Source organism: Dromiciops gliroides, chromosome 1, assembly GCF_019393635.1.
Source record: "Dromiciops gliroides isolate mDroGli1 chromosome 1, mDroGli1.pri, whole genome shotgun sequence".
NCBI lineage: Eukaryota > Metazoa > Chordata > Mammalia > Microbiotheria > Microbiotheriidae > Dromiciops > Dromiciops gliroides.
Window position 1 is genome coordinate 488,024,661 of NC_057861.1, and position 25,588 is coordinate 488,050,248.

The 25,588-nt window shown below is 38.8% G+C and overlaps 1 protein-coding gene across 1 annotated transcript in view; it reads left to right on the plus strand.

The window, feature by feature from the left end:
* Nucleotides 1–25,588, plus strand: part of PAX5 (paired box 5) — a 332,623-nt gene that overhangs the window by 111,790 nt on the left and 195,245 nt on the right. The window contains exon 6 of the mRNA XM_043997512.1: nt 4,832–5,007. Within this exon, the coding sequence (XP_043853447.1) occupies nt 4,832–5,007 (176 nt within the window). The remainder of the gene's footprint in view (nt 1–4,831; nt 5,008–25,588) is intronic.

Below are 25,588 nucleotides of genomic sequence, written 5' to 3' on the forward strand. Positions count from 1 at the left end.
TTTGGAGCCAAGCTGAGAATAACATTAGTTTAACTTGAAATCTAAAGCTGGCGTCGCTTTGCTCCATAGACAGGGGCTCTCTGCCCTTTTGCTACCATGAAGCCGGTTACCAGAATTTTAATTTTATAAGCCATGGTTGACTAAACCCAGCACCAGGTCTATTACATATTATTTGATTTGGAATAGAAGAGAGATTTAAAGATACCCTGTCCCTTCAGTACCTTTGTACTCGTGTACATGTCTACACACAGATTTCAACATGCCATTCAAACTACGAGTTCAGCTTTTGCTCTCTGGAATAAAACGGGCTAGAATATTTCACGTAGCTTCACACTACATTCCTCTGTTAAGTCAGGGAGTGTTCTCTTTGGGCAGCTTGCAAAAAACCCCCCAAATCCCAAGAAGCTAAAATTAGTAGCTTAAAAGGTGGAGAGTTTTAATCATTCATGTTTCTACATTTTAATGCTTGATAACAAATTAAGGCAGTTGCACAGCAGTAATTATGAGTAATTAAATTTATTTGAACAAATATTTATTAAGTATATAATGAAGAGCATATAGTGAAGAGAGGGTACTGTGGATCAGTGGCCTTGGAGTCACATGGACTTGGGGGCAGGCCCAGCCTTTGACACACATTGGCTAGGTGACCATGGGCAAGTCACTGAATCCTTCTGGGCTTCAGACAATCATCTAAGATGGTGAATCATCTAAGACTTTTATTACATGGATGAAATAATGAATCTGCACAAAGAATAAATAGATGTGCAGTGTATTGTGCTAGGTGGTTGGGGGAGATATATAGAAAAATAAGAATGAGTCTCGGCATTGAATTATAGTGGGATAAACCCTGAATATGGAATCAGAGGACCTCAATTAGAGTCCTGACTGCCATGTTTTCCCTGTATAATCTTGGCCAAGTGACTTTAACTCTCTAAGTCTCAATTATCCTTCATCTCTAAAATGAGGGTGTTGGACTAGATCAAAGCTTCTTAAACTGTGAGTTGTGACCCCATATGGAATCATGTAACTGAATATGGGAGTTGCAAAAATTTTGGCAGTAAATGTTTGATTTGTATACCTATTTGTATACTTATATACCCAGGGTCATGCAAAAATTTCTCAGGTAAAAAGGGGTTGCAAGTGGAAAAATTTAAGAAGCCCTTGACTAGATGACCTGTAAGATCCCTTCTGTCTCTAAATCTATGATCCTGCCCTCAAGTAATTTAGACTGTAGGAGGATGGCTCTTGATACCCCTTACATGAGACTATTCCTTATATGTCTGGTTATTAGTCCTTTCTCAATCCTTCAAATATCATCTATCTATCCATCCATCATCTATCTATCTATCTATCTATCTATCTATCTATCTATCTATCTATCTATCTATCTATCTATCTATGTATCTATGTATCTATGTATCTATGTATCTATGTATCTATGTATCTATGTATCTATGTATCTATGTATCTATGTATCTATGTATCTATGTATCTATGTATCTATGTATGTATCTATCTATGTATCTATGTATCTATCTATGTATCTATCTATGTATCTATGTATCTATCTATGTATGTATCTATCTATGTATCTATGTATCTATCTATGTATCTATGTATCTATGTATCTATCTATCTATCTATCTATCTATCTATCTATCTATCTATCTATCTATCTCTCTTCCCCAATAGAATGTGAGTTCCTTTAGTGCTGGGACTAATTCTTTATATTTTTTGTATGCCCAGTAGCTACTGAAAGGTCTTGCACTTAGTTGGTGCTAGATAAATGTTTGCTTACTTGAATTGGAAAAACAAGATAGTATTTCTCTCTCCTTTCTCTTTCTTTTCTTTTTCTCTCCTTTTCTTTTTTTCTCTCTCACCTTTTCTTTCTCTATCTATATGGCTACATCTATATCCACATCTACATTTATATATACTATATATATGTATATATATACACATCTAGTCCACATCAATATCTACATCTGCATAAATGGATATCTCCAGATATCTATTTATAAACATATACATATACATATATATATATTTTTTTTTTGCTGAGCAATGGGGGTTAAGTGACTTGCCCAGGGTCACACAGCTAGTAAGTCAAGTGTCTGAGGCCGGATTTGAACTCAGGTACTCCTGAATCCAAGGCCAGTGCTTTATCCACTGCGCCACCTAGCTGCCCCCATATACATCTATATTGATATATCTTACCCACACCTTTAATCCTGTTATTGTTTTTGAGTCATTTTCAGTTGTTTCTAACTCTTTGTGACCCCATTTGGGGTTTTCTTGGCAAAGATATTGGAATAATTTGCTATATCCTTCTCTAGATCATTTTACAGATGAGGAAACTGAGGCAAACAGGGTTAAGTGACTTGCTCAGGGTCATCTAGCTAGTAAGTGTCTGACGCCAGATTTGAACTCAAGGAGATGAGTCTTCCTGATTCCAGTCCTGGTGCTCTATGTATTGGGACACATATCTCTGCCTATACTTAGCAGAGTTAGGTGGCACAATGGATAGAGGATAGATGATGCACACACTCACATATATATACTTGCATCTATATCCATATCTACATCTACATCTATGTCTCTAGATATATGGCTATGTATCTGTCTATATTTATAGCTATATCTATCCCTAAATATCTATATCTATATCCATATCCATATCTATGCATAATCTATATCTTTTTCCACATCTATACTTACATCTATATCCATATGAGTAGACATTTATATATCCATATTCCCATCTATTTCTATAAGCATACAATCTGTCATACCTATATATCTATATCTAAATCTATACAACAATTATAATGCAAAGTAGAACATTATAAGTTTATTTGCTTTTTTTTGTTTGTTTGTTTTTTGCGGGACAATGAAGGTTAAGTGACTTGCCCAGGGTCACACAGCTAGTAAGTGTCAAGCGTCTGAGGTTGGATTTGAACTCAGGTCCTTCTGAATCCAGGGCCGGTGCTTTATCCACTGTGCCACCTAGCTGCCTCCACATTATGAGTTTATAATGGAACTACAAACAATGTGCTGTGTGAGATAGGGGCAAGGAAAAATCATTTTGGGCAGGAGGTACAGGAATCAGGGAATAGGAAAGAATGAGGATGTAGCATTTGAGTTGGGTCATGAAAAATGGTTAGAATTTCAACAGTAAAAGCAATTTCCGTAAATAGCTCAGGAATATTTGGTTAGGGTTTTTAAAAACTGTTGGATATCCCTAAAACTTTCCTGAGGTCATACAGTCAAGGGCAGAATAGGATAAGTTCCATATATGCTAAATTACATTATTTATGGCCTATTTGCTTCTACCCATTCATCATGTTGAAACTCACTCTCAACTTAAAATTCCCTCTTAGCAATCACTGACATGTCCCTAGTCCCTGCCAAATGAAGAAAATTGTGAAATGGTCCTGAAAAACATATCCTGATGTGGAGGAACTGAAGCTTTGGTTCCTGTTATTATGATGTGCACAAAGCTTTTATAAATGTGCAAACACCATAACTGTCTGCATTCATAGTTTACTAAAATCAGCAAAATGCTGGAAGCGATTCTTGAGCCACAGTTCAGCCATTGAAGGGATGAGACCAATTTCTTCAAAAAACAGACTATTTGTCCTTTGAAGGTGGAGGACTCTGGGTATGATGGGGAAAGAGAAATGTATGGCATAGGGAGGCATCTTGCTGAACCATTGCTGAGAGGATCAGCAACCAAAAAGATAGGACCACTGGGCATGTTCCAGTAGCTTCTCGGGCCCACCTAGATTATAGATTCTAAATTAGCATTTTCTTGGGCTCTAATAACCAGGGAATAAATAAAATCATGTGACTGATTTTAAACATAATTTCTAGGACTTACTTATCCAATGGAATGTTGTTCCTTTCAAAACTGTTCCTCCTGGTGACCACACATTTGTCAGTCATGTTGCCATTGTTGAGAATATTTTTGGAATGACCCTCAGAATAATTCCACATATTATTTTGTCATTTGAGAGTGGCTTTATTTATTTATTTTTTAATCAGCCAAAAGTCATTCAAAGTCTAATGAGTAAGATGGTTGATGAAACTTGGGAAGTTTTTTGAAAAAGTTAAAATAAAAGTGTGAGTACAAATCATAAGAATTATTTTATTGTGTGACTTGTTAGTTGTTCCCTAAAAGCAATTCCAAAAGGTGGTTTCCAGAAATGTTTTGGGGAATGTCAGCATCACTGCTTGTGTAGCATTATAATACAAGTTATAAGGAAGCATCTGGTCTGCTGATAACATTATTCTTGTCATCTTTGTTTTCTTGCATTTTATCTTTTCATAGATAAATAAATGAAGGAAATACAAATAAATTAGCTGCTATTCTTCTTGCCTTTGGCATTGTTTTGGAAAGTTTAGGCCCAAGATGCATCCAAAAAATTAACATTTAATATTTTCATGATTATGGGGGAGAATTACTCAGAAATGCTGGTGCTGGAACTCCTTTCATTAATGTAGATTGCAAATGTTGGTGACATTCTCTCTTTATCTCTCCTCTCCTCTCTTCTCTTTTCCTCTCTCCACCCCCCACCCCTCTCTCACCCTGGATGAATTTACTCGACATTTACGGACATTCATTTGACTCTGGAACAAAGTAGCTATGAGATCTTAAGCAAGTGGTTTTAACCTCTCTGAGCCTTAGTTTCTCCCTTTGTAAAAGAAGTGAACTGGTCTAAATGTTCTCTAAGGTTGTTTGTAGTTCTAATGTTCTATGTTTTTAACACATCCTCCTTTGGGCACTTGTAACATCTATTCAGACTTCTCTTTATTTTCTTCCCCTTTAAAGGTATTCAGGAGTCTCCAGTACCAAATGGCCATTCCCTCCCAGGCAGAGATTTCCTTCGGAAACAGATGCGGGGAGACCTTTTCACTCAGCAGCAGTTAGAAGTATTGGATCGAGTCTTTGAGAGACAACATTATTCTGACATATTTACAACCACTGAGCCCATCAAACCAGAGCAGGTACTATCATTAACTCTCACTGAACTCCATGTGCTTTATTATTATTCTTATTTTAAAATGTACCTATATTCTCTACTGGCTGCCTATATACTCTGATCGGGAACTATCAAGAAATTACTACTTCAGTTCTCATCAGTAGAAGATGGGGAAAAGTCTCTGAAGAGTGTGTTCTTTTTCAATAAAATTATGTTTCTAAAAAAAGAGAAAATCATTGTTTGTGGGGGCATGCTCTCTTCTTCCATTTGTTTAGTAGAAGAATTCCTCAGGACTTGGGACTTTGGCTCCACTGCTTCCCCTCTGTTTCTAGTGCTAGTGAAAGAGAGTGTAATCACTTTGCTTCTTGAATTCTCTTGGGATGGTAGAGCAGGTTCATATTGTCTGTGTTCCTGGAGATGAGGAGGTAAAGCTATCTTGGGCAGTTATGGTACGGGCTATTTAGTTATTTCTTTATACATGCCACATCTTGAGCATCAGAATTCAAGAGTTCAGTTTCTCAGGCCCCCTCCTTGGATTTGTTGCAGAAGATTCAAGTGGAAGAGTTAATCCTCTTTGTGAGAGCACTAGAAGGGTATTAAGCCAAGCTATTCTCATTAGTTAGGCTAAATGACCTTTCTGAGTGATATTTTTTTCCACAAGAAGTGGCCTGAAGGGGTGGATAGAATAAGAATGTAAATATGATTTTGGTTTGCTTGAGAGGATATCTGGGGTCTGGACTAGGAAAAGGGACATATTTGCTCATTAGATGAGAACTATTGATAAATATACAGTAATACCTAACGTTTGTAACATTTCACAGTTTTCAAAGTGTTTTTGTATCTAGTATCTCCTTTGATAGTCATAATAACTCTGCAAGGCAGTCAGTCAGAAAGTAAACATTTATTAAGGACCTACTACGTGCCAGGCACTGTACTAAGTAATGGGGATACAAAGAAATTGGGGATACAAAGAATGGGAAAAGACAGTTCTGGCTCTCAAGGAGCCCATAGTCTAATGGGGGAGACAATACTCAAACATCCATGTACAAACAAGACATAAGGATAAACTGAAAGTATTAAACATTAGGGAAAGCACTGATATTAAGTGAGATTGGGAAAAGTATCTTGTAGAAGGTGGGATTTTAGCTGTGACATGGAGGAGGCCAGGGAAGTCAGGAAGTAGAAAGAGGAGGGAGAGAATTTCTGGCATAGGGGAAGGCTAGTGAAAATGCTCCAGAGTCAAGAAAGGTCTTATTGAAACAACAAGGAGGTCAGTGTCACTGTGTCACAGAGAGGAGTAAAATGTGAGAAGACTAGAAGGTAGGAGGGGGCCAGGTGACAAGGGGCATTGCATATATTCAGAGGATTTTAAAGTTGATCCTGTAGGTAATAGGAATGTAGCTTATTGAATGGGAGGGAGTGACAATATCAGACAGAAAATTGAAGATCAGTTTGACAGCTGAGTGTAGGATGGACTTAAGTGGGGAGAGACTTGTGGCAGGCAGACCCACCAGTAGGCTATTAAAATAGTCCAGGCACAAGGTGATGAGGGTCTTTACCATGGAGAAGTGGCAGAAGGGCAATTAATATTCCTGTTTTAGAAATGAGAAAGATGAGGCTCAGGTGGGTTGTTACATTGCTTAACAAAAGTCAAATGGCTTATTAGCAGTATGACTGGGACTAGATCTCAAGTCTTTCAGCTCCAGTTCTAGTATAGTACCCTTCCCTCTTTACTACACAGTGTCTAATACTGAATAATGATAGCAATCCCACGTACTTTGGCTTGTGTTTGCCTTTTCACAGTGCTTTCATTTCTATTGTTGCTTGATAATTTCTACTTGCAACAAAAATCAGTTGGCTTGATGTTGGGGGCGGCTAGGTGGTGCAGTGGATAGAGCACCGGCCCTGGATTCAGGAGTTCCTGAGTTCAAATCCGGCCTCAGACACTTGACACTTACTGGCTGTGTGACCCTGGGCAAGTCACTTGACCCCGTTGCCCCGTAAAAAAAACCAAAAAAACAAAAAAAAAAACCAGTTGGACAAGGTCATCTGTGAATGAAAATGGAGATGGGGACAAATCCCTTTCTAGTAAAACCAAATAGATATAGAAAATAAGATACAAATGGTATGCATTATAGAGGAAGGTACAGAGCAAAAGAAACTAATGACAATGAAGTCTCTGACCTACATACTTCAAGGATCCATATTCACCCATATAGTGACTTCATCCACTTTAGCTCATTACTGTGTCTCCTAGCTTTAGGAAATAGTTCCTCAAGTTGTGTTGGCCAAAAACATTCACCACGGGGTGGCCTATGTACATGTATGTATGTATGTATGTATGTATAATATATGTGTGTGTATATATGTATATATACACACACACACCCAATTTTTTTAATACATTACATAACCCTCTGGTGGCAAGGTGGTCCTGAGCTCGGCTGGTTCTGAGACATATATGGTCACTAGATCCATGCATGAAGGCTTTCCAGCTTGAGCTATAAGAAATGAAATAGACAGAAAACTGTAATAGTGCCATCTCATGCAATACAATAAGTGAAGAGAGGAGCTGCTGCAGAGAAATACCTATTTCAGCAGTTATGGTGTCTGTAGTGGAACCTGACCCCATACAAGGAATTTAATGATGATACACCCCCCTCCCCCTCCACACACACACCATAGGTTCTCAGGAAATAGCTTCAATTTCTATCACTGAGAGACTGCTTAAGAAAATGATAACACTTTGGCTGAATTAATGGTTCATCAATAGTAAGCTATGTGTTTTGTTCTAGCTATTTCCATCTTTTCTTTTGGTTTCCATATCTGTTGGGTAATCCCAGTGTCTGACGAAAAGGAGATCCCTGATGGTCCTGGATTGGCTGGTCTCTTTCATGTCACTTCTGAATTCCCTCGCAGGGTTTTCAGAATTAAAATCCTGGCTTTATTCCCATTGTAACTTAGAAAGCAAGAAGAGAGGGGATGTCTATCATTCCTAATTTTGATGAAGAGGTTGATTTTAATACATTATACCAGGGAAACAGCCTTTCACAGTGTGATAACTATCTTGAACTTCCACAGGGCTTTGGTTCATTAGTCATATTAAAGTGTGGATTGTTTCATCTGCAAAGTAAGCTCTTTAGAGATAAAGAAATCATAGATTTTATGAATTATCATTTCTCTGTCCCTCTTCTGCATAGTCACTCATACTTCCATCTATATGACGATGTGACAGATATGAGGCTGCAAGTTGGAGTCTGAGCCCATTTGGGGGATAGCTAGAAGGCCTGGTGGATAGACTGTGGCTTTAGAGTCAGGAAGACCAAAGTTTAAATCCTGTCTCAGATACTTACTAGCTGTGAGACCCTGGGCAAGTCACTTAACCCCTGTTAACCTCAGTTTCCTTATCTCTAAAAAGGGATGATAATAGCACTTTCCTTGCAGGATTGCTGTGAGGATCAACTGAGATAACATATGTAAAGCACTTTGCAAACCTTAGAGCCCTATATAAATGCTATCTATTACTATAGCTATTATTATTTGAAAGATTCCCAGTTCTTACCGGGTTAGTCTGACCTACTTGTACCAACCTATATGTTATTTAATAATAATGCATGTTACATAAGTTTTCAGTAAGTAGCTTTAGGTCTGTTGTTGAGAGGTGATGGTCTACTGTATGATTAGCTGGTCTTGGAGTCAGGAAGACTTGGATTAAAATCTTGACTCTAATACATAGTATGAGGCCTTGGACAAGTCACTTAACCTCACAGTGCCCTAGACAAACAACTCTCTAAGACTGTAACTAAAAGAGGAGTTGCATTGGTGGAGGAAATTTCCACACCAGGTGGGGAGGTTTCCTTTCCAACGTAATCACATATCTGCACCAGAAAAGATGCAGATATAAATTTAAGAAGATGTAAAATAATAAGATGCTTTTAAAGTATTTTAAAAAATAATATTGGGCATATTTAGTCTTCAGAGGAAAAACTTTAGGTGGGACACAGGAACTGTGTCCAAATGTGTAGAAATGAGGATTTGATTTCTGAATGGCTACAGAGAACAGTGCTAGGAATGGGTGGATGATTATAAGGGTTCATATTTGAACTAGACCTAGAAATTAGATCAGAGCTGATCAAAACTGAAATGGCGCCCCTCCAAAGGTCACAAGTAACCTGTTTCTGGAGGTTTTCCAGCTAAGGTTAGATGACCCCTTTTGGGAGATATCATGGAAGGGACTGATGTTCAGGGAGCTGGACTTGATCGCTTCTAATCATCCTCCCCACTCTTCGATTCTGTGATTTAGTGGAAGAATTTTCATGTAGACTGCCTCACTTCCTGCGCATCACGTCCCTGTGGAATAGTTAGGGCAAGTACTGTTAGCTCCTTTTTTACATATGGGGAAATGAAGGCACAGGTAATTTCACTTGCTTCAGCAAAAAGTTGGACTTAGAATCCAGGTATCTTGTCTTCTATTCCAGCAGATATTTTCCCCTCCTTTCTTTATAATACTTGGGGGCAGTTAGATGACACACGGGATAGAATGCCGGGCCTAGAGTCAGGAAGACTCATCTTCACAGGTTCAAATTTGGCCTTAAACATTTACTAACTGTCTGACTCTGGGCAAGTCACTTAACCCTATTTGACTCAGTTTTCTCATCTGCAAAATGAGCTGGAGATGAAAATGGCAAACCACTCCACTATCTCTCTGCCAAGAAAACGCCAAATGGGGCAATGGAGAGTTGGGTGCAACTAAAAATGACTTAACACCCACAGTGCTTATTCCTTTCCTGGAGCAGGTATAAATTGAGGGGATTCCTTGGCTGGTCCATTAGAATAAAGGGGCCAAACAGTCAGCATGAGGAGGCAGAATCTTTGCAGTACAGCATACAGAGAGGGAGGGCCTGTCACCATGATCATCACTGGGAGTTAAGAATAGTCAGGCCCTGGGAGGGAGTTGAACATAGAAAATCTCAGAACCTGATTTTAGTAGGTAGAAATATAGGTGGAGGAGTGGTGAAAAGATCACTCTTTGCATCAGGTGCATAGTGGATAGAGCACTGGGCCTGGACTCAGGAAGTCCTGTGTTCAAATGCAGCCTCAGATATTTACTAGAAATTCTCTTGGTTCTCTGCTTTTCTCCAAAACCATTCCTTCATACAGAATCACAGTAGGTTATACTGAGTTTCCCAAGCAGAACCTTATTACAAATTAATTTCTACACCTTCAGTCTTAAAAAACATTCTTTATTGACCATTTTTCTCACCCACCAACCACTTTCTTAGCCACCTTGTCTTTATAGCTTTCCATCTTTTGCTTTGGTGGGCTTTCCAAAAGTGCAATATTTAAAATTTAGCAAGAAGAGCCAACAAAGGTTCTTACCTTTTCAGCCATGGCTAATCTGACAGAATTCATTCTTAGGAATGACATTTGTTCATTAATCAATCAATCCATCCATCCATCCATTCATTCATCCACTAGAATTATTAGTTCAGTGTCTACCATGTGCAAAGTACTCTACTAGACTAGAGAATATGCGAAGATAAATAAGGCAGTTCCCTGCCCTCAAAATGCTTATAATCTAGTAGGGGAGCTATAACCTAGAAATAAACTATAAATAAATAAAACAACTTAGAATATAAACACAACATAAGAGTATGTGATGATATCCAATGAGAGAGTGCTACTTTTTACTTTTTGATTTTGGGGATAATGAGTAAGTAAGAAACACCTCAGGTATTACTAAAGGGTTATTTAATGGCTCAGGTTGTAGCCTGAAATCTTAGGTTTGGTTGGAACTATGTTTTGAGAAATCCCACACCATTATTCCCACAGAGCAGCATAGGATGAATAACTTCTTTAACATTTTTAGTAGATTTCAGATAACACTAGTATAATGTGTATAGTATTGTTCTTGGAGTAAATCAACTGGCCAAGCAATAAATCAATCAACTTGAGCATTTAAGTACCTACTATGTGCCAGCCACTATTCTAGGCATTGGGGATATTGGGAAAAGAAGAAAAATCAGTGGTAGCTGAGTTGGACTGGAGCTATGCTAATAGCAATAAGAAGAATAAAAATATCTCATATTTACATAGTGATTTAAGTTAACTAAGTGTTTTACATACATTGTCTCATTTGTTCCTGTTGACAACCCTCTGAGGCAGGTGCTATCATCATCCCATTTTATAGAGCAATAAGCTCAGAGAAGTTAAGGAATTTCCTTAGGGTCACACAGCTACTGTTTAAGGTCAACCTCAAACCCAGTTCTTCCTGACTCTAAGTCTAGCACTGGCATAATTTTTTCCAAATAAATGAATCAAAAATTGTTACCATTAAAAACAAAAAAAATACTTTTTATAAATATTCAGCCATTTGTCAACTACAGGAAAATATTTTTCCTTTATCTGTAGATATTCTTAAATGGTAGGTTAAATGCCATCCCCCCACCCCACAGTTTATCACCAAAAGAACTTTCCTTGAAGATCTATAGTTATTTTTTATGATCTGTGAGAAATGTATCTTTCAGGAGCCAGCAGATTTGGTAGAGAATTAGTATCATAGAATTTAGAACTGGGAGGGACCCTAGAGAAAATAATGAAGTCCAATAACCTCATTTGCAAGATGAAAAAACTGAGGCCCAGAGAGATGTCAGAGCCACCCCAAACATGGTGCAATTGGAGCTTTGACCCAGGTCATTGATGTGGGGAAGATGGGCAACCATTGCCCTGTGCCTCATTTTGAAGTGAGGTCTCCATTGGCCCAAGTGATGCCTGGTACAATTTCTCTTGGGCCTATCTCTTGGTACCTGCCTTTCCCCAGTGAGGGTAGAGACTGATGTAATAACAAAAACAATAATAATAGCTAGCATTTATTTAGTGCTTTAAAATTTGCCAAGTGTTTCCAAAATAGGAAAAGGTGGGGAAAAGGAAAAAAACAACATTTATTATCTACTATGTGCCAGGCACTGTGCTAGGTGCTTTATAGATATTATCTTATTTTATCTTCCTAACTATTATACAAAATAAGTAAAAATACAACTTGCTGTTGTTCAGTCACTTCGGTGATGTCCAACTCTTTGTGACCCCATTTAAGGTTTTCTTGGTGGAGATACTTGAGTGGTTGTCCATTTCCTTCTCCAGCTCATTTTACCAATGAGGAAAATGAGGTAAACAAGGCAAAGTGACTTGCTAGTAAGTGTCTGAGACCAGATTTGAACTCAGGAAGATCTTCCTGACTGCAGGCTCAGCATCCTATCCACTCTGTTTTAGCTGCCTCCAAAATATAGTACAACATAATGTCAATTTGTGGTTTCTAAGTCAATATACTGCCCATTCATTTCTGTTTGAATTCGACATCATTGGCCTATTCACCTTCCCATTATATCCCCTTCTGGCTCAACTGAACTTGCCCCAGACGCTGGAATTCCTAGTTATGGTTTTGGGGAAGTGACTTGCCTAAGGTCATACAGACAGCAAGGAATAGAACTGGACTCCAAATCCATGGGCTCTGACTCTAGATATAGTGTTCTCTTCACTCTTCCTGCCACACTGCCTCCCTCAAACTAAGTAGATGCTCAGCAGTCGGCTTGATCACCCTTGAAGACATTGCACTTTGTTAAAGTTCCTACAACATCCTTCTGAATAAGGCTGATGGTCCTAATGGACCAGCCTGATATTGGATGGTCAGGCACAAAGCCTGGGCCTGAGATTGAACTCGACAAGGCGCAATGGCTGACTCAGTGTTTTCCAGTTAATCTGGTTCACCTTCTTGTAATGTGCAGTAATTAGGAGAGATGAAAGGTGAGGAGGAGCTAGAGGATCACTGTATGCACATGGGCACTGGACTATGAATGACATACCCTTGTTTCCTGCTAGGCAATAACTTTTGACAAATGATGGCTTTGACGATATGGCTTTAGTATTTGAAGGGGAAAAGATATTCAAGGGTATTCAAGGGGAGTCTGACTAGCAATTAATCCTATCAATCTTGAAAGATAGATATTCAGAAGTGGCAATGATTTGTAAGTATCATATCTGCCTTGTGGTTCAAAAAAAGGATGTATGTATACAGGCATACATGCCTGTATCTTTTGTCGTTCAGTTGTGTCTGACTCTTGGTGAGTCCATCTGGGGTTTTCTTGGCAAAGATACTGGAGTGGTTTGCCTTTTCCTTCTCCAGCTCATTTTATAGATGATGAAACTGAGGCAAACAGGGTTAAGTGACTTGCCCAGGGTCACACAGCTACTTAAGTGTCTGAGGCCAGATTTGAACTCAGGAAAATGAGTCTTCCTGATTCCAGGCCCACGATGGCTCCATCTAGCTGCCCATGCTTGTATCTACCTATCAATCAGCTGGAATGAACCTGTGCAGTGGACTCCTTGTGTGGAAACTCCATCCTGTGACTCACATGTAACCTAATAGGATCATAGAACTTCTAGTCCAGGGTCTAATTTTACAGATGAGGAAACTGAGGCTCAGAGAGTTAAATGATTTGTCCATTTTAAATGATCATCCATTCCATGGGTAGTAAGTGGCAGAGTTAGCATTCCTACCAAGAATTGCCTGGGATACTGAGAAGTTAAGTGACTTACTTGCCCCTGGTCACACAATTAATATGCAGAGGGGTATTGTGAGGTTCAAATGGGATAATGGTTGGAAATCATTTTGCAAACCCGAGAACTCTATATAAATGACAGTTATCATCATTGTCATCATCATCATCATCGTCCTCATCATCGTACAATCACCGGGCCTCTAGTCTGCTGATGACATCATTTACTTCTTTCCTGTTGACCTCTAGCAATGTTTATAGGGCAATCCAGGGGTATACTGGTAAAATGTTTAACAACCAGATTCTTTGGAATATATGCGTATTTTAAAAAAGTTTAATCTGCATTATTAATAGTTTTTCTTGAGTCTAGAAATCAATAAAACAATAAATCAAGCTCTAATTTTATAGTTCCAGTCAGCTCTGACTCCAGCACCCCCTGAGTATGTGTCAGAGGGAGACTTGAACCCTGGTCTTCCTGCTTCCAAGGCTGTCTCTTTATCCCCTATGCTTCGAAAGAGGGAGAAGGGTGAATAATTGTCCAAATGATAACATAATGTCCTTTGTGATGATTGACATGATTTTTTGGCTGTATCTGCAACAAAATGAGAGGATGAACCATTTGGGATATGATTTGCTTTATTTCTCACCCTCTCCTCCCTACAATTTCTTGGCTGTTTGACTGACTTGGCCACTGGCACGGATGTTTGCATAGCCAACATATGTACAGCATAGCACCCAAGAATATGCCTAGGCTCTATGCACCCAGAGCAGTCATATCCAAATACATATACATACATACCTTATCCTCTCAGAAATAAGAACTTAAATGAAATAATCCAGCTTCATATTTGTGCAGCGCCCCTTGATTATCATTACCACACTTCCATTACACCCAATATACAGTTCTGGCTTCTGAACATTACCTTGTGGGTTTGGATCTATACGCTATGAGAACAAAAGAGAAATAATTGAATGGGACATATGAGGATGCATGAGGTAGGAGTTAATGGAGACATATTCTCAAGGAAATTAAGTATTTCCTTTAAAATATTATTGAAAAAGCAATTCCATTTTTCCCCTATGTATCAGGTAGATAAAAATAACCTTGGAGGAGGATACATTTTTTTAAAAAGAGAGCTGTTGTTATTATTACTATTGTTGTTGTTGTTTTTTAAACAGCAGAATCTATTTGAGCAAAACTCCCTTTGATTCTGTCTGTAGTTTTATTGGTGGGAGCAAAAAAACCTCCTAAATCCAGCCCAAGAAAGCCCATCAACAGAGAAAATCCTTCCCATATTTACTCTCAGTAGACTATTAAACAACACCAGGCGATTAATTTGGCTTTTGAGTCTTCTCTAAAGCCCATAAAAGCGCACAGTTGTCAAATGGAGTTCATTTTAATTTCCTTTCAATCACAGTAAATTATTCAGGTGATAAATCAGCTGGGGCAGCCTCCTGGCTGTAATAGAAACCCTAATTCCTGGCTAATTATCCAGCCCATTGCTGCCAACAGATCAATACCGCCACAAAATGGAAAGGGCTAAGGGCCTGCAATTGGGCAGGGAGACAGAAAGACAGCTGGGAATAGTAACATGCAGATGACCTCCCTTGAAGTTCAAAGGTCACACGAGGTTAAACTGGGAGAAGGCTTGTGCCCCTTTGGAAAAGAAAAAAAAAAAGGAAAGCTTCCCACTTTCCTAAGCTAATTTTTTTTTTAAATGTGGTGTTTTCTCCAGGTGAGTTGAGCACCTTAGCATGCCAGATTCCAGCATCATACCCTTCTGTATTCTTTCTATAGCAACCTTATAGTGGTGGGGTTTTCTACAGTACAAGAGCTGACTCAGTTGGGCTTCTGAAATCCCTTCTAGGACAAAAGCAACATAATAGGGCAAAAAAGAAGAGCACAAAACCTGGAAACTTCATTCGATTCAGTTTCAGGGCACCAAGTATTTATTAAGTACCAAGTATCTGCAGCCTGGCTGGGGCAGGGGAGCGGAGGGTGGGAGGTGTGGGGGATGGGTGGGAAGGATGGGTAGAAAGACGTATGGACTTTGAACCAGGATGCCTTGGTTTGAATCTTTCCTCTTATACTTATTAACTCTGTGACTGTGGACAAAGCCCTTAATCTCTTCAAGACTCAGTTTCATTATCTGGAAAATGGAGATAATAAGACCTGCCTCACAGGGTTAGTGTGAAGCTCATACTTTGAAAACTTCAAAAATATGAAACAAATGTTAGTTATTATTTCGGGGACTGCAGTAGAACTAGTAATATATTGTAGTGGGGATATTGTATGGTTGTTATCCTTCGCTCTTGAAGAAGACCAAAATATCATCTCTGTGTTGGGGTTAAGGTACCCAGTGTGTGACTGTGGCTGATCAGATCAATATGAGCTCAGAAGGCTCTACCACAGTTCAAATGAGAGAAAGGGGTGGTGAAGGACAGGTGCACAAGAGCCTAGGTGGCAGAGGATGCAGCGGATAGAACACTGAACCAGGAAGCAGACATTCACTAGCTGTGTGACCCTGGGCACACCACTTAACCTCCATTTGCCTCAGTTTTCTCTTCTATAAAATTGGAATAATAGCAACATTGACCTGCTAGGATTGTTGTGAGGATAAAATGAGATTTCTGCACAGTATTTTGCAAAACGTAAAGCACCACATAAATGTTATATATTATTATCATTACTACTGCTGCTTATCTTTCAAAGGAAGAATATATTAAGTGTTAAAGAGGAGATACAGGCAGAGCTATAGGAAATATAGGGAGGGAGCATCAAGAGACAGTTCAAAGGTCTTGAAGGAAGGCAGCAGAGAGCTTGTGTTCAAACCTGGTCTGTATTCAAATCCTACATCTGACACTTCTTGTGGGACCTTGGTCAAAATTCATTTAGCTAGTTTGGATCTTAGTTTCCTCACCTGTAAACTGATGAGTATATGGCTTCTGAAATCTCTCCTAACTGTAGGTCTATAATCCTGTGAACTGGTGGAAGAAGGTGAGAACAAATGTGACAACATTCAATATTTGTGTATGTCTTTTATATAGGGACCAAACCTGTGATTTTTTATCACTTCTGAGAATTCTTGGGTGAAGTTGCTCCCTCTCCCAATGCAAGTTGGTACCTTTCTTGCAATATGTAGTCTTAGTAGACTAGATCAGACTAACAATACATAATCCCTATGGGCCACATATTGATTTAGAAAACCACTTCTTGTTGTTTGGTTGTTTCAGTTGGGTCTGACTCTTTCTGACTCTATTTTGGGTTGTCTTGGCAAAGATACTGGAATAGTTTGCCATTTCCTTCACCTTGTTTTATAGATGAGAAACTGAGGCAAACAGGGTCAATTGACTTGCCCAGAGTCACACAGCTAGTAAGTGTCTGAGGCCAGATTTGAACTCAGAAAGATGAGTCTTCCTGACACCAGGCCCAGCACTCTATCCACCACACTATCTGGCTGACCCTAGAAAACCATACATGTTTACATATTTCTTTTTTCATTACTATATCACTATATTAAAATAAGATAGGAACTTCATTTTCATCTGGTTCAGGCCACAGTTGGGAGTGTTGTGGGTCACATGTGCCCAGTAGGCAGCATGTTTGGTACAATGCTCCCAAGTATGGCCTGAACCACTTAGAGCCCTGAACATTTAAATTAGAGTCCAATGACTCAATGAGTATAATACAATCAGGATATGTCAGAGGTGGGACTGAAACTTAGGTCTTCCTGGCTTTGAGGCCAGTTGTCTATTCACTGTTCCATACTGTCATAGTGGGAATAACCAGCTAATATTAATGGCTTCTAGATTTAAATGACAGTTGTGGTTTTGTTTGGCAAGGGATCCAAAGTTATTATGAAGGGATTTTTGTTTGTGGTTCTAAATGACTGTATTTTAAAATGGCTTCTAAATAATTGTTTCTTTAGTTCCTATACCAACCATCATTTCTAAGTTTGCAAAACCTCACCTCAGGCAGGTGAAATGGTTATTTTTTGTTCTTGGATGCCTTGAGTCCCAAGATGTGTCTTCCTCTTTCCAGTGAACACTCATTTTCATTAGCTGTGGACCCAACTTCCAGACTTTGGGGGCTTGTTGCTTACAGGTGGGAGAAGACATTTCTTGACAGAGCTAGAATGTGTGGTTCAATTATTTTTAAAGCCCTTGGAAACAGTGCAGTAATGTTATCATGGCTCAGTAGGAGTCAATAATTTCAGCCGTCATTGTCTCAAATGAACAAAATGACTTTTGGTCGATACCAGCCAGCCACAAAAATAACTTGTGATCTTTACTGTAGCAAAGTACACTGGACATTATTTATACATGGTCTATTATAACAGGGCACTTAGTGTTTCATCCTCATTGGCTTAAATGAGTGACTGAAGGACCTGTACTGGCAATTCTGCCCTCTAACAGAAACAATGCCCTTATCGTATAGAGTGTATTATTGCAGAACCATGCTGGCATAATGGATAGAATACTGGCCTTGGAGTCAGGAGGATATGGGTTCAAATCTGGCCTCAGACATTTAACACTTACTAGCTGTGTGATCCTAAGCAAGTCACTTAACCCCAATTGCCTCACCAAAAAAAAAAAAAAAAGAGTCAGCCTTTGTTGCCTCCAGAAGCACCTCTCCCAGCACCAAACTGGAGATTTGACCCCCTTGTCTCTGGACCCCAGAAGAGCTTTGAGGCTACAATATCCATGATCCCAAAATGTGAAAGTTGGCCTTGTGCAGTATGGCTAGCCTAGAGACTTGAATAACTCCAAGACCCCAAAGCAAGAACAGAGTTTAAAGCAATGACTAAGCCCCAGAAAGGGGATGTTAGGAAGAGGAGACAGTCAGTAGACATGGAGGGAGTATGAGATACTACTGCTATAGCTGCACTTAAATAAAACAAAACACCCCCCTCCCCAGACTGTGGGATGGAGACAACTGGAGGGATGGAAAGAAGCTATAGCCCAGCTTTTTCCTTCCTAGACAGGAATTCTACCTTGACTGCCCTCCTCCCATAAAAAGGGTTTCCTTCCTTTCATTCAGTTTCCTCATCTGTAGAATGGGGATAATAAAACATCCATCTCATGAGGTTGTGAGAATAAGGTCAGATATGTATATGGAAGACTTTGTGAAAGCTCAAAGCACTGTTAATGTTGGCTACTTGACACTAGAGATCTGACAACCTCACTCTTTCTCATAAGTTGGATAACAACAAAGCACCCTTTTTTAACAGATAATCTTATCTGTTTTCTATGAAAATTTTAGAGGAATCTCCCTTAACAGTCAAAAAAAAAAAAAGGTTGGGCTTGATTATCTCTAAGGAACCCTATGGCTTTGACCCTCTATGATTCTAAATCCATGATTCTAAATACAAATCCATTTTTGGATATTGTCCCTCTCTTCCTCCATAGATATGTTCCCATTCCAAGAACTGGAACCTTCCTTTTATTTTGCAGGGCAATGAGGGTCAAGTGACTTGCCCAGGGTCACATAGCTAGTAAGTGTCAAGTGTCTGAGGCCAGATTTGAACTCAGGTCCTCCTGAATCTAGGGCCAGTACTATATCTACTGTACCACCTAGCTGCCCCTGGAGCCTTCCTTTTAACAAAGAAAAACAGTTAAGGAAAAACAATGAGTGCTATCACTGTCTGATGATGGGTCTGATATTCTGTCCTCAGAGTTCCCTTCCTCCTTACCAAGAGGATGGAGGTATATTTAATTCTATGTTTTCTGGGACCAGTATTGGTTTTTTCCAACTATTCAAAATTTGGCAAATCACTCTTTGTGTGTGTGTGAAGCTAAGGCAATAATTGATTATTCATAATCAATCAATAAGTACCTACTCTTTGCCAGACATTGCACTAAGGGCAGTCCCTGCCCTCAAGGAGCTTGAGGAGACAACACGCAAACACATATCTACAAAAGAAGGTATATACAGGATAAATAAGAGATAATAAACCGAGGGAAGGAGCCAAAATTAAGAGAGTTGGGGAAGACTTTCTGTAGAAGGTGAGATTTTAGTTGGGACTTAAAGGAAGCCACCGAGGTCGGTCAAAAATGTAAGAATTTGTTTACACTCCTTCCTCCTCATCCTGGGCATCTAATTTTGTTTGCTGTCAAGTGAATTCAGTGCCCATGTAATTATAAGAAAAATTGATTGTGAATTTCCCAAGATTTGACTGCCTCTTTTGGTGGCACATCATGCTGGCTAATGTCAGGAGCTTATGTTTGCATAGGCCTTTCAAAAAGAGATCAGGACACCTCGCATTAAATGAATGAATGAATGAACATAAGTTCATGTAAGCCTTTCCTTGCTTCTCTCTATTCATCATATTTGTCATTTGTTGAAGTAATTCATTACATTTTGTACAACAGTTTGTTTAGCCATTCCTTAATTGATACTCATCTTTGTTTCTAGTTCTTTGCAACCACAAAAAAGTTCTGCTATCAATATTTTGGTGTATATGGAATTTCTTTTTTATCAGTGACCTCCATGGGGGCATATGCCTAGCAAAGGATATGGATATTATAACCATTTATTGAATAATTGTACTACTTCACAGCTCCACCAACAATGTATTAGCACGGCTATCTTTCCACAACCTCTCTGACACTGACTATTCCAATCTTTTTATCATTTTTAACAATTTTCTAGGTATGGTTTGAAAACTCAAGGTTGATTTGATGTGCATTTCTCTTATTATTAGTGATTTAGTGCATTCTTTCATATGGTTAACACTTTTCAATTCTTTTGAGAACCTTGATAACTTTCTTATTAGGGAAAAATAACTTATTTTTATTGATAACTTTTGCTTTTACATCACATTTATTTTCAAATATACCCAGGGAGTCCATTTTTGTAACCAAGATTTAAAAAGATAGAGAAGAAAAAAATTTCAGCAAAACCAAGCAGTACATCAACCACATTTTAAGAGCATTTATATTATTTCACACCCATAGTCCCCACCTCTGCAATGAAGGGAGGGAGGTACATATTTTTCAAGATTGGACCTGATAATTATACAGTGTTTGATATATATTTTTTGGTTCTTTCTATTTACACTGCTGCACTCAGTATAAAACATTGTTTTCCTGGTTCTGATTACTTCATTCTTCATAGGTTCAAAAAATCTTTCTGTGCTTCTCTGAATTATTATTGTAATTTTTAAGACTGAGTCTCCCAATCTCACTGAGGCTAGAAATCTAGAGACTACTATGCATGAGTTTGATCCCCCTACTGATAGCAATGGGAGCTTTTACCTGCTTTATTTATGAACTGGGCTAGTTTGTTTCACTATAGCAATTTGGTAGCCCTCCTGCTCCTGGGGGTTCACCATTTTAATGCCCATCTTAGTTTGTACCCCTGATCTACACTGTCTACTTCAGTTTAGAATTTCTAAGCTCAAGAGCCTCCTCTATATCTGGGATTACAAACATGTACCTGACTTCTCTGAATTCTTCAAATTCATTATTTGTTACAGTACAGTAAAATCCCAATAGATTTATGTACCATGATTTGTTTAGCCTTTCCCCAACTGATAAAAATATTGTTTCCAGTTCTCCTTAGATGCCATTAAAAAGGATAAACTGAGTAGAAAGAGAAGTGATTTGTCCAAGAGTACATCATATCAGAGTCAGGTGTCCTGACTCCTAATCCAAGATACCATGTTTGCTTTGCTGTTTCAACCTTTCTTCTCTCTCCCCCCCCTCTCTCCTTTCTCCCTCTTACTTTCCCTCTCTTTCCCTCCCTCTCCCATTCCCACTCTCCATCTCCATCCCTTGGGTACCCAAAGAGAACAGCAGTTCATATCATAGAAGCATTTATTGATCCTTCTCTATGTCTTGGATATGAAACCAAACAGTAAGAATTTATGGGATAATATTATATCATATGGCATGGCTCCACAGTTTTATAGCAGAATATTGACAATGGGTTGGGGGAGCCAGTGACATTAGACATGTTTTATAGTTTATTTATCATTATTTGGGATATATTTGAGGGCTCATGTTGGGGGCAGGGATTAGAAAGACCTTGATGGATAAAATTTTAGTGGCAAGGAAGTTTGGAGAGTTGACAGCTTCCAAGATTTCAACTGGAATGTTGGTATGGCAGATTTCTGGCATGGTGATGTGTCAATGTGTTGGAATTCTGCAGAACCTACACTTTCCAAGACTGTCAATACCATCACTATTTTTCTCACTAAAGAATACAAAAAGTAGGGGGCAGCTAGGTGGCATAGTGGATAAAGCACCAGCCCTGGATTCAGGAGTACCTGAGTTCAAATCCGGCCTCAGAAACTTGACACTTACTAGCTGTGTGACCCTGGGCAAGTCACTTAACCCCCATTGCCCCGCCAAAAAAAAAAAAGAATACAAAAAGTAGAGCAATATAAACTTCAGGAGAAAAAGTCCATTAAAATAATTTTAAAAATTACTTTTAGAATGTGTGTCTGAGATATGACAAAAGTTTTATTGTTTACCAGCAATCTCATATTACTTTCTATAACTTAAAAACTCATCAATGAAAGATTCCTTAACCCAATGCTGCTCTCATTTAATTTAGTTCTTCCCCCCCCCCCCAGGGGAACGAGGGTTAAGTGACTTGCCTAGGGTCATACAGCTAGTAAGCGTCAAGTGTCCAAAGTCAGATTTGAACTCAGGTCCTCCTGAATCCAGGGCTGGCACTTTATCCACTGTGCCACCTAGCTGCCCCCTCGTTTAACTCCTTTTCAAGTTTGTCCCAGACATCATTGTGGAAGTGTGATATGTGATGATTATGGTTCTCTGTGTTTTACCCACACGTCTTCCCATTTAGGTAAATGGAAATTGGTTTGAGTGGTAATTAGATTGGAAAACATTGCACAGCATACCATGACGGGGTAGGTGGGAAGTAGGGAGTGAAAAAAAGGAAAAAAAATTACATGATAAGTTTATATTTTAAAGGAATAGCAAATTATATATAATAGACTTGCAGTTTCATGTACAATCATCTTCTCCCCCGTCACCCCCATTTTTACTATGTTATGGGAATGCTTTTTTATTTTAGAAATTAAAAAAATTAAAATTAAAACAAAAACTAGAGATAATTATTGAATCCATGGTCAATAATGAGATCATTAAGTCAAATAATATATAGGGCAGAACTCTGGGAAATACCCATGGTCACTAGGCATGGCTGGGATGAAGACCAGCAAAGGATACTGGGAAGGAGTGGTCAGAGAGGTGGGAGGAGAGCTTAGAGAGAAGAGAGTATCAAGGAGAAGGGAGTGATTGATAGTGTCAAAGGCTGCAGAATGGTCAAGAAGGAAGACACTTGAGAAAATATTTCTCTAACTCCTTTCTTTACTTCCCCAAGGGAGACTTTTAGACTTTGAGTCTTTAAGACTTTAGAGTCTTCTTACATCTTACTCTACTCCCATATAATCTGCAGTCCAGTGTCACTAGCCTCCTTGCTTTTGCTCAAGTAAGATGCCCCATCTCTCAGTTCCAGGAATTTTCTCTGGATGTCTCTTATGCCTGGAATGCTCTTTCGCCCTCCTCATTTCTGCCTCCCAGCTTCCCTGACTTCCTTCAAGTCCCAGCTAAAATGCCACCTCCTACAGGAAGCCTTTCCTGATTTCTCCTTGCTGCTAATTTTGTTGATTAGTTCCAATTTATCCTGTTTGTCTCTTGTTCATACATAGTTGTTTGCATATTATCTCCTCTATTCCTTGAGAGCAGGAACTGTCTTACCCTTGTTTGTATCGTCAACATTTAGCACTGTGTCTGCTTAGTATATGTTTATTGACTGAATGACTAGACCCAGGTATCCTGATTTCCAGTCATTTCACTACATTGATATAATCTCATGTGATCTGCAAAAATCATATGACATAATTGCAATAGGCAATGTTATTTCCATTTTACAGATGAGGAAACTGAGTCTGAGAGAAGTTAAATCACTTGCCCAAGGTTACACAAGTAGTGATTTTAGTGGTATTTTGAACTCAGATCTCTCGGACTCTGAGCCTAGGATGTTGTCTGTTATGCCCCTCATTCTCTAACTCTTCTTACTGTTCTGGCTCCTTTGAAAGGTCATAAAGGGAGGGAGTCTGTGTGTTTATGTTACCTTAATATGGCTAGTAGATAACATTGGACTTGCCATCTGGGATCCAATCCCACTTCTAATACCCATTAGCTGTGTGATCCTGGACAGTGTCACCGAACCGTTCTGAGCTTCCATTTCCTTCTCTGGGAAATGGGAATGTTAATACCTCATGGGGTTGTCATAGGTGGGGGTGAGGTGTGTGTGTGTGTGTGTGTGTGGTGTGTGTGTGTGTGGGGGGGTTGTCAAATGAGATCATGTAAATTACCCACTTTATAAACTTTAAAGGTCTATACAAATGTCAGTTATTATTTCCACTTCTTTCTTTAGGCAGAAAAGCTCACCCTTCTGAAGTTGACCTTGTAGAGAAGACAAAAAACCGAGTGAGAACATTATTCACCACAGGGCCATGTTATAGTGATACTGACCTTCCTTCTATTCTCTGTGTTAACCTGGAGAAGAAAGAAGGAGGAATCTATAAGCAAATAAGCTTTCTTGTTTACTTGTTTAATGAGTTGCAGTGATAACTGGGACCTGTTAATTTAAACTGAAAAGTCCTTGCAATCCTCAGTTCTTTAGTATTGAAAACAGTAGGAAATTAACTACTGTTCTTAGTCCCCTAATGGGCATGTCTCCTAATGGATCAATGTATTTTTTTGCTCTTCCTTTTGAGGGGAGAAGATGTCAGGAGAGACTTTTAATTCTCTGGCCTTGTAATTTCTGTTATATCCACCTCTCACTTTCAGACTCAATGATGGGAATTCTCTCCCACACTTTCCACACTTGGACAGTATGCAAAAGGCAGATAATCCAGGACTGTTTTTTGCTGCTGTTATCAGCATGTGAGGTTAGGAAACAGAAAGACCAAACTGCAAGAGAAATAGGAAGCTAGAAAGGCAGTTTTCTTGGAAAAATCTGGTGGTTTGGTAGCAAAACTCAGACAGTCTTCTCTTTTCCAGCTGCCTGTTTTTCTTCCTTATTGTGAACCAACAGGCAATAATGCCTTTTAAAAGAAGGCAAATATAATCTTTTTGATTGAGAAAAATAAAGCAATAGAAGGAAAAAGGCAATTTTTGTGGGGTAATGTCTAGAGAGGAGAGATGAAGTCAGAAAAAAAAGAAATTTGTAATGGGTAATATAGGAAACAATGGAAATAAAGGATTTTTCTGAATGAATGAGGGAAAGAAATGGTATTTTTAGCACCAGAAGGATAGGTGTGTCAATTTATGCAATTAAAAATAATGTTTACTATACTATACTATAATTTCTCCTGTCTCTGAAAATAGAACTTAAATAATTTTAAACAGATATTATAATTTTCTTTTGAAATAAACATTTTCATTCTACTATTTCTATTTTCTTTGCCTTATGGATGTTAAAAAATGCACTGCAGCAATTGGTAAAATTTGATCTTTTGAAGTATTCTTAAATTCTGATCCTTCTATTAACAGTTTCTCAAAGGGAGAAGCCATGTTAAGGATGACTACAACACCATAAATCATGTGGTTGTTACTACCTTTGGGAGGAAGGATATAGAATTGTAAGGGAACTCTGCAAAGGACGGGAAAGAGTTTTTTGTTTTTGTTTTTATTATTAGCTATGTTCACTTTACTCCTGAGTTAAGTATAGATGCTACTTAAGTCTATTTTTTTTGGGGGGGCAATGGGGGTTAAGTGACTTGCCCAGGGTCACACAGCTAAGTAAGTGTCAAGTGTCTGATGCTGGATTTGAACTCAAGTACTCCTGAATCCAGGGCCAGAGCTTTATCCAGCTATGTTCACTTTAAAGGGATACTCAAAAGTTGCCTCTAGATTGGGATTTAACTGAGTAAGAGCTACTGCTAGTGAAATTATGAAAGGAGTATTGAGGTTGGACCAGGAGTCAGGAGATCTGGGTTTGAGTTCTTTCCACTTTTGAGCTTGGTGAGCTTGGAGACCCCACTTTATGTCTCTGGGCCTCATTTTTTTCTTCTG